Source organism: Emiliania huxleyi, assembly GCF_000372725.1.
Source record: "Emiliania huxleyi CCMP1516 unplaced genomic scaffold EMIHUscaffold_418, whole genome shotgun sequence".
Classification (NCBI taxonomy): Eukaryota; Haptophyta; order Isochrysidales; family Noelaerhabdaceae; genus Emiliania; species Emiliania huxleyi.
The window spans coordinates 1-8,773 of NW_005198844.1; the positions used below are offsets into that span (position 1 = coordinate 1).

Here is an 8,773-nt window from a genome sequence, read left to right on the forward strand (position 1 = left end):
GGGAGGCGAGGGCGCCGGAGGGCGCTGCGATGACGCAGTGGCCGCGCCGCCCTTTGGGCATAGCAAACTCTGTCCACTTGTATGGCGGCGACGCCGGCGGCGGAAGGGGGGGAGGCGGCGGCGGAGGCAGCGGTGGCGGCGAGGGCGGTGGCGGTGACCAGCAGCCCGTGAGAAGAATGCCCTTGCACACGCCCTTCTCCAGACCCGACGGCGCCACACATAGCCGCCACCTGTCTTTGTCGGGGTCGGCCCACCGCCGCCCATTATAGTAGTAGAACCTGCTGCAGTTGTTTTCCGGATAGCGGACGTCTTTGCAGGCGCCCTCGGTGAGTTCACTGCGGCCGGCGAGTTCACTGCACGACGGCGGCGGCGGCGGCGGCGGCGGCGGCGGCGGCAGTGTTTGGCTCTTCGCGGATAAAGCCGCGCTGATGAGGGCTGAAGCCATCGCGTCGGTATCAGATCGCCAGCTCGCGCGCGGGTTCGGCAGGTAGGCAGGTAGCTTGACGGCGTTGACGGCTCGAGGTGTGAAGAGACGCCGTTCACACGTCATGCTATGAGGAGAGCCCTATCACGCCATGAGTGGGTTTTTCTTTTCTCTGTGTTAGTGCCAGTTCGCCGCGAGTCGTGTTGAAAATTCTTTTCTCTTCTCCACCACCAATTCGCGGTTCTCGAGGTTCTCGAGGTGGATATCCTTTGGCCGCGTTGGGTAGCGAGGAATGGTGAGATGCGATCCACGCAGGCGTGTTTTCTGGCGGCCGACCGTCAGTGCGCGGAGTTGCCCCTTCTCCGACTGCCCCGGCTAGTACACGTGTTTTGCGGGAGTGACCCCATGCGTCAAACCCGAGACCTAGCGCGGGTGGGTTGGAGGGGGGCGCTCGCTGTAAGGAAGGGCGGTGTAAGAAGCCGATGTGTGTCTCGCGCCTTGCGGGGGGGGGAGCGGAAAGGAGGAACCTCTTCCCAAGAGCACCACTCTTGGAGCGCCGCCACTACCACCCAGAGCGCTGGCAAGCAGCGCCGGGCAATGACGGCTTACCGCCCACCCAGCCCCCCCTCGGCACACCCCGGCAGCCAATGTGTGACGGCTCGAACCCGCTAAGCCATCCCGCAAGCGGGATAGCCCGCCACTCGAACCCGCAAGCGGGCGTACGAACCGCGAGCGGCTCGCACTCGTGACACGCAGGCGTCCGACAGACGGCGCCGGGGCTAGGCGACCGAAGAGGAACTACGGCAAGAACCGCACACCACCCGCTGACGAGCGCTCGCGGAACTGGTCCGCGGCGCCCGCCAGGGGCGTGCGCGAGACAGGGCTCAAAGCCCTTTTCTGTGAGCAGGGATTCCCTCCCGGCGGGGGTTGTGGCGGAGAGCCGGCATGGGAATCGCCGGCCCCCACCCAGGGGGCGCCCCTGCCAGGCGCCGTAAGCGGCGCCCGACACGCGACAGGGGCGGGTGCCCCCACCCCAAGGGGTGGGGGCGGGGTCGGGGCCCAAAGTGATTCGGCCTATCGCCTCGGCAACGGCCGGCGAACTTGTCAGCAGCGCCAGAGGGCGCAGCGTCGACTTCGGCGCCGAAGCTCCGTGCTCGCGCTACTGCCGCCCGACCAGCCGCAACAGCCGTTACCAAAGTTAACGCGGGCTAACAGTTGGACTTGTTGGTTGAAATCCTCAAAACGTTGTTCAAGTGTTCTCCCCCAGCCCAAACTGTTTCCTTACTGATAACTGTGTGTTACTGTTTTGTTGTTGTTCAGCGGTCAGCAAGCAGGAAATGCCAACCCCCCGGGTAAAACCCGAAAATACCTGGGTTTTACTGTTGTTCTGTTGTTCTGTTGTTCTGTTAACACTAGCAACATTGCTCAGCTCCCAAAAATGCCAGCTCTAGTCAAGTGTGTGTAGCACCTTTGGCCCCGAACGTAGGTCACCACACTCGCGGTAGCCAGGTAACCCCCCATACCAGTAGCACCAGCCATGGCCTCAGAGAGCGCGGGCGAGGGCGCTGGGAGCGACACGGACAAAAGAACATCAAAAGTCATCATTTCCACAACCCACCCGAGACCCGTATTTGCAACTAGTCGCGACTGCCGAGCGCGACCGCGAGGCGCGAGCCCCGCGCGGTCCGCGTCGTCGGCCGTCGATCTCGTCTCATGAAAGAGGAGAGCGATGTCGGTGTCGGTGAACAGCAGAAAAGTTCCTTGATCTCTCCACTACGAAAAAGGCCGGTGGGGAACCCCGAATTACGTCCTCTCTAGGTGACCTGTGGGAGCTCCACAAACCAGGTTCACTGTGCCCGCGACCCGGGTGTGCGCCAGACTTGTGTCGCTCGAGCCTCGGAACGAGCCGCGCGCGAGGCGTTCGCAGCACGGCGGGCAGCCAGGCACGCGCGCGCGCCGCTGCAGAGCATGGGGTGCGGGGCGAGGCGGCCGGGCATGCTCGCGCAAAGGCCAACACGCGCCGCATCGCGCGGGGGCGCGGGGCGAGGCGAGGGCGTGACAACCAGCGCAAATTTCACGCGCTCCCCCGCCCCCGCGGCTTCTAGTGCTTGTCTGGCTTTATGAGGAAGAAGATGGCCGGGTTATTGTTCGCAGCGTCGTCCGGGCGGTGCAGCGCACGTGCGATGGACCTCGAGACGGCCGGCGCAGCGTACATGGAGAACGTGACGAACGCCTTAGATCGAGCAGTGCGAGCAAGCCACGCCATGAGCTCTATGCCTTCGCCGCCCGGTTGCTTCTCCGAGTAGAGGAGGTCGAGCCGGTTGCCGCTTGTGGCCTTGGCCGCTCGGCGGATGCAGTCGACCTCCGTCCGGAGAGTGGCGAGCGACATGTCGGTTTGACAGTGCTTGAAGGCTGGTATCATGAACGGCGAGAAGATGTCGTGGACAAAGACGGGGAGAGGGTGCGAGATCGCCGCCGCCGCCTTGCGGAGCAGCCGGTCGGTGTAGAGCTGAGCGAACGAGTTGCGGTGGAGGGCGTCAATGAAGAGCAGCTCGGCGTCGAATGGTACATCGTCCTTATCAAGCGCGGCGATTGCGTCACCCTGAACGAACGACCATCGGTGCTTGAGGACCGACGGCGCGAACGAGCGATTCACGAAGCTCGGTGTGTAGTCGTGAAGGTCGTACGTGGTCAGGTGGCCGTGGCCGTTGCGCTCGAGCGCGGCAAGGATCCATCTCGTCGACGAGCCGCAGAGGGCGCCGATCTCGATCGTCTCGGCGGGCTTGTGCTCTCGGATCATGATGTACAGCATCGCCGCCTCCACGGCCCCTATCTGCCCCTTGCAGACCAGCCCACTCTTCGCCTTTTGCGCCGCTTGCACCTGGATAAACTGCTGTGCCTGCTGCCTCTGCGTATCGAGCTCGATACGGTACTTTTCCACGAGGCCCGTGTAGTGCGCGGCAACTACGGGCGCGTCGGCCTCGCTCAGCGGGTCGAGCTGCTCCTTCATGAAGAAGCTGGGCTTGTTTTGGACGGTCAACCACGGAATGCCTGGCATCATCGCCACAGCATGCCACAGCATCTTTGCGCGCTCTTTACCTTTTTTTTAGCGTGCACACACAGAGGCGCCGTGTAAGGTTCCGAGGTGGATATCCTTGCCGGTTGGGTAGGAGGTCGTGTGTGTGAGTGAGTGTGTGTGTGTGTGTGTGTGTGTGTGTGTGTGTGTGTGTGACGCGATCCACGCAGGCGTGGTTTCTGACGGCCGACCGTCAGTGCACGGAGTTGCCCCTTCTCCGACTGCCCCGGCTAGTTCCCCAGGCTCGCCGGGTTTCCCCTACGTCACCTAGGACCTAGCGCGGGTGGGTTGGAGGGGGCTGCTGCAAGGAAGGGCGGAAATAAAAAGAAAATATATCAAGAAAAGCTAGTATGGCGTGATAGGGCTCCCGCGAGCTGGCGATCTGATACCGACGCGATGGCTTCAGCCCTCATCAGCGCGGATTTATCCGCGAAGAGCCAAACACTGCCGCCGCCGCCGCCGCCGCCGCCGCCGCCGCCGTCGTGCAGTGAACTCGCCGGCCGCAGTGAACTCACCGAGGGCGCCTGCAAAGACGTCCGCTATCCGGAAAACAACTGCAGCAGCTTCTACTACCATAATGGGCCTCATATCGACCCCGACAAAGACAAGTGGCGGCTATGTGTGGCGCCGTCGGGTCTGGAGAAGGACGTGTGCGAGGGCATTCTTCTCACGGGCTGCTGGCCACCGCCGCCGCCGCCGCCGAAAGCTTGCCAGCTCGCCATCCCAGCGCGCGCCCAGACCCTAGATCCGGGTGGACGGCGGGAACACTGGCGCTTGCTAGCGGAGCAGCACGGCCTCCGCTCGCTGGTCGTCGAGCGGGCCGTTGGACCGGCGGAGCTGTGGCAGTACGTGCCAGCCGGTGTCCTGCACTCGCTCAATGCCACCCTCGTGCCCAAAGCGCTCAAGCAGGCGCACAAAATGCTCGGCATCTGGGCCACCAATTTACGGTTCCTCGCTTCGGTCGCTGCCAGCAACGCAACGGCGATCTTCATCGAAGATGATGCCTCTCTCCAGCCGAGCTTCTGCGCTGGCACCACGGCCGCGCTGCGCCATCTACGGTCGTCCAGTCCCTCGTGGACACTGCTCTTTCTGGGACACTGCGGCGGCACTCGCGTCCGAAATTGCACGCGCATCCCTTCCCCCCAGCGAGGTGAAGAGGGCAGGGCACGGTGCCTCTGCCGGGGCGGCGCGTGATGTCGGGCCCAACGGTGGCGCAGCCGGCCCCGCGCACAGCGGAGAGGCCGACGCGCACCACGTGTAGGTTCTCCAATGTGCACGCACGCCTACATTGCGAGCGCGTTCGGCGCGTCGCGGCTGCACGGCCTGCTCGCGGAATGGCCTCGCAGCTACGCTGAAGCGATTCTCCGCACCGCGCGGCCGGGCTGGGAGACTGCTGGCGTCGCGCCGAAGAGGCGACACTTCCACGACACTCCCACCACGACACCTCTAACTTCCGCGGCTACACTTCCATGACAGACCGTCCTCGTGGGCAGGTGCGCGTCTCGCAGCGCGCGGGCACTCTGACGGGGCTCTGCTCTAGACGGGTGGGGCTTGCACGGCGGGCGGAGAACACGGGCACTAGACCAGGGAGGACTGGGAGAGTGTGAATGGAGGGACACGTGTGGTTCAGACGGGGCTCTGCCTCGCTGCTTCCTCGCCCGCGCAGAGCAGAGAAGCCCCACACCCGCCACCCACCGACCTGTGTGCTCTCATCACCCTGAGAGCCGCGCATCATCCTAGGCGGCACTCGAAGCGGCCTGTTGACATCGCGCACGACGTGCGCGTCGCGCAGCTCATAGGCGCGGGAAAGGTCGAGTGGCCAGCACTGCCCCACCACTGCGTGTGTGTGTGGAGAAGTTTTACCTTACCTCACCTTATTCCTTAGGTCGACGCCCACGTGGTGTGGCCGCAGGTGGCGCTGCAGCCGTGGATGATCGCGCCGAAGAGCAGGATCCAGCGCGGCATTTCAGACATGAGGTTGCCACGCGCGTGCAGCTGAAAATCTTCGGCGACGGCGCGCCCCGCGAAAGCGTCGGCGTTCGGCGCACGGCCTCTTTTATATTATCTGGCCCGTCCCAGCTCCCACGACCCCGGCTAGTCGCCGACCACACCCACAAAGAACCCTGCACAAAGACCGCAGGGCGGGGACCTGTTCCTTTTTACCCATCTCCTAGTAGAGGTGTCCGTTTTATTTATTTATTTCCCACCCCTGTCCCGTCTCGGGTAGTCCAACATGTAAAGTCGAAGAACCAGAGTTAACAACGAGAAGGCGCTCTAAAAAAAAGCGCACCCAGAAATGGCTCTCTATTTGTTGGGGCTGCGGCTGGTGCGAGGCCTTTAGCGACAAAAAGAATTTTACGAAAACCTCGCTCAACACTGGGCACGGGACACTGGCGCGCACTGGCACTAACACAGGTACAGGGTACACTACGGGGCGCGGAAGCTCCGTGCTTGCGCTACTGCCGCCCGACCAGCAAACGCGCCGCACGGCGCGCCGAAGCAGCTTGTTGCGGGCGGCGCTAGTAGCGCCGCCGGCGACGACGCGGCGAGGCAGAGCTCGCGACGGGAGAGAGACGGCGCGAGTGGGCCGCCGTCCGCAACACTCTTGGAGTGTGTGGAGTGTGCAAACAGCCAACACCAAAGCAACAGCGAAGCGACGTCACATTACAGCAGCAGACGAAGGTGAAGGCTTCAACCATGATAGGAAGGTGAATCATAGTCGAACTTGTCTCTGAACTTCTTCTGCATCAAGGCAGAATACTTGCACAGCTTAATCCCGCGCTCCTTGCAAGTGACCTTCAGGTGGCGCGGCTTTCTTTTGTCCGTAATAAGCTCCTGCACGCGCAACGGAAGTACTGAGTATGGGCGCATGGGAGGGGCGTGGCGAGTCGATGGGGCGTCTCGCGCCTTCAAGCTCGGCGCGCCCCCCTCCTTGAGGGCGGCGGCCAGCGCCTTGCAGCCCTCGTTGCCAATCTCGTTGCTAGAGAGATTGAGCGTCTCGAGTTGCGGCGCTGCCCCCTCCTTGCCGAGGGCGGCGGCCAGCGCCTTGCAGCCCTCGTCGCCAATCTCGTTGCTGGAGAGCTCGAGCGCCTCGAGCCGCGGCGCTGCGCCATCCTTGAGGGCGGCGGCCAGCGCCTTGCAGCCCTCGTCGCCAATCTGGTTGTCAGTGAGAATGAGCGTCTCGAGCCGCGGCGCTGCCCCCTCCTTGCCGAGCAGGGCGGCGGCCAGCGCCTTGCAGCCCTCGTCGCCAATCTTGTTTTCGAAGAGACAGAGCTCCTCGAGCCGCGACGCTGCACCGCTCGCGAGAACCTCCGCCAGCTGCGCCGCCTCCGCGTCGCCCCAGCCAAGGCTGGCGTAGATCAGCTCGGTCGCGTTGCCAAACTGCTCCTCGAGGATAGCACTAGCATATGCGCCGAGTGCGCACACTGGGCCCACATAGATGTGACCCGCCCACTCGAGTGCGGCGCCCGGATGCTAGTTAAAGTGCTTGAGAAGACACCACGAACGCGGCACGGCCCGTTTTGGATGTCTGCGGAGATTCTGTCTTAGCACACACAGTGAGTCATTCGGAGTCATTCGATGGCCAGAGTGCGATTGTGTGTGCGGGAGTTGGTTTGTGTCGGGAGGGAGGGGCAGGCTGCTCACCCACGTGCACCGGGCCAGTGCTTGCACTTTGAATGCCGTGGGGCTCCTGCCCGTGACCGGGTGTGGAGATGCGAGGGTCGCCCCCCCTTGCCCCACCACTTTGTGTGTGTGGAGAAATTTACCTTACCTTACCTCCTCCTGTAGCTCCCCTACTCTGATCGCGCTCGCCCCGTATCCGTGTCCCACAAACAGCTCGTAGTCTTCTTTCTGCCAGTTTATGTGTCTCTGGAGCTTCCTGTCGTTTAATCGTGTCCCGGCTCAAAATTCTTTTTACGCGAAGGTTCATGTTCGCACGCACGAGCGCAGCAGCGCGCCTCCTCCGCTGCGGCGGCGCCCGCGCCCGAGCTGCCGGGCGCTCCCGGTCGCTGAGCGGCGCGACGGAGGTTGCTGCGCTCGGCATCCCTGCCCAGGTGGTCGTCGCGGCGCAGGCCGCGACCGGCGCTCCGTGGTGGCTTGCGATCGGCGGCACGACAGTGGCGCTCCGCGTCGGGATGCTCCCGCTGCTGTGGTACCAGCTGGCGGAGACGCGCCGCTTCGGCGCCCTCCGGCCGCAGCTGGCGGCGATTCGCGACGAGTGCCGTGCCATCGAGCCTCCGTCTGCGCGCGCGGCGCAGACGTTGCTGCGCGGGTGGCGCTGCTGCCGCGCGGCGTCCGTCCAGCCGCTCGCGATCGTGGCCGTGCCGCTGGTGCAGATCCCACTGCTCATCTGGTCGCTGGTGGGCATACGACGGATGGTCGACGCCGGCGTCGCCCCGCTAGAAGAACAAGAAAGACCGCCGCAAACCTCTATCTTCCGGCTAGCGCGCGAGAGGACACGCTCTCCGCCGTACACCCGCTGTGTTCGGGGAGAAGGCCCGCCTTGTTGCGCGGTAGGCTCGCCCCTCACCGAGCAAATGCGCGCCGGAGGCCCGGGCACACGCCCCAGAAGCTGAAAACGGGCTCTCCTATTCCAACGACCGCTCGAGAGGACACATACTCCGCTGCGTTCGACCGTATTCGGCTGCATTCGACCGTCTTCGGCCGTATTCGGCCGTATTCACTGTATTCGCAGCCCCTCGTACTCACGCGGTGCTCTGAATATACCTTCTCGCCACCATGTTCCGCCGCGATGTCTGTCGTGTGCGCAGGTGGACCTCAAATTAGTTCACTAATGAATTAACTGATTGAGACACATTTGATACACATTTGAGTCACAACGAGGCTGGCAGAGGGACCTCACCCGTTAATTAATTACTTAGTTAATGAGTTGATACACATCTGAATCACAACGTAGGCTGGCAGAGGGACCTCACCGCGCCCCATGCGCCCGGCCTCCTGCCCTTGGTGTCGGTGGCGCTGATTGTGGGCAACCTGCAGCTGGCCACTGCCGGCAGCCTTCGCCTGCCCGCCTCTGCGCAGCGCCGTGAACGGCGTCTCTTCACACCGCCCCTCCTGTGAGCAGGCGCCGCGGCTCCACCTCTTCCTGGCCGAGCTGTGAACGGCGTCTCTTCACACCGCCCCTCCTGTGAGCAGGCACCCGCTCCGGCCTCTTCCTGGCCGTGCGTAACGGGCTGCAGGCCTCTCCCCCCCCCCCCGGTTGTTATGGAATGGGATCGAGAGCGGCGTAACGCCCGATATGGTTTGGCCTG

At 63.7% G+C, this 8,773-nt stretch overlaps 3 protein-coding genes across 3 annotated transcripts in view; 1 reads left to right on the top strand and 2 right to left on the bottom strand.

Moving 5' to 3' along the window:
- Nucleotides 1-2,525: 2,525 nt before the first annotated feature.
- Nucleotides 2,526-3,506, bottom strand: EMIHUDRAFT_244348 (hypothetical protein; the record flags this gene model as incomplete). Its single annotated transcript, XM_005769524.1, has 1 exon — nt 2,526-3,506. One exon carries the CDS (start codon nt 3,504-3,506, stop codon nt 2,526-2,528), a length of 981 nt encoding a protein of 326 aa, XP_005769581.1.
- A 2,685-nt stretch (nt 3,507-6,191) lies between these two features.
- EMIHUDRAFT_244350 (hypothetical protein) lies at nt 6,192-7,066 on the bottom strand (the record flags this gene model as incomplete). Its single annotated transcript, XM_005769525.1, has 2 exons — nt 6,192-6,925; nt 7,057-7,066. The coding sequence occupies 2 exons, from the start codon at nt 7,064-7,066 to the stop codon at nt 6,192-6,194; spliced, it is 744 nt and encodes a 247-aa protein (XP_005769582.1).
- Nucleotides 7,067-7,429: 363 nt separating this feature from the next.
- EMIHUDRAFT_244351 (hypothetical protein) overlaps nt 7,430-8,773 on the top strand; it is a gene marked incomplete at both ends in the record, with an annotated part of 2,710 nt that continues 1,366 nt past the window's right edge. Inside the window, one exon of the mRNA XM_005769526.1 lies at nt 7,430-7,861. Coding sequence (XP_005769583.1) covers nt 7,430-7,861 — 432 coding nt within the window. The remainder of the gene's footprint in view (nt 7,862-8,773) is intronic.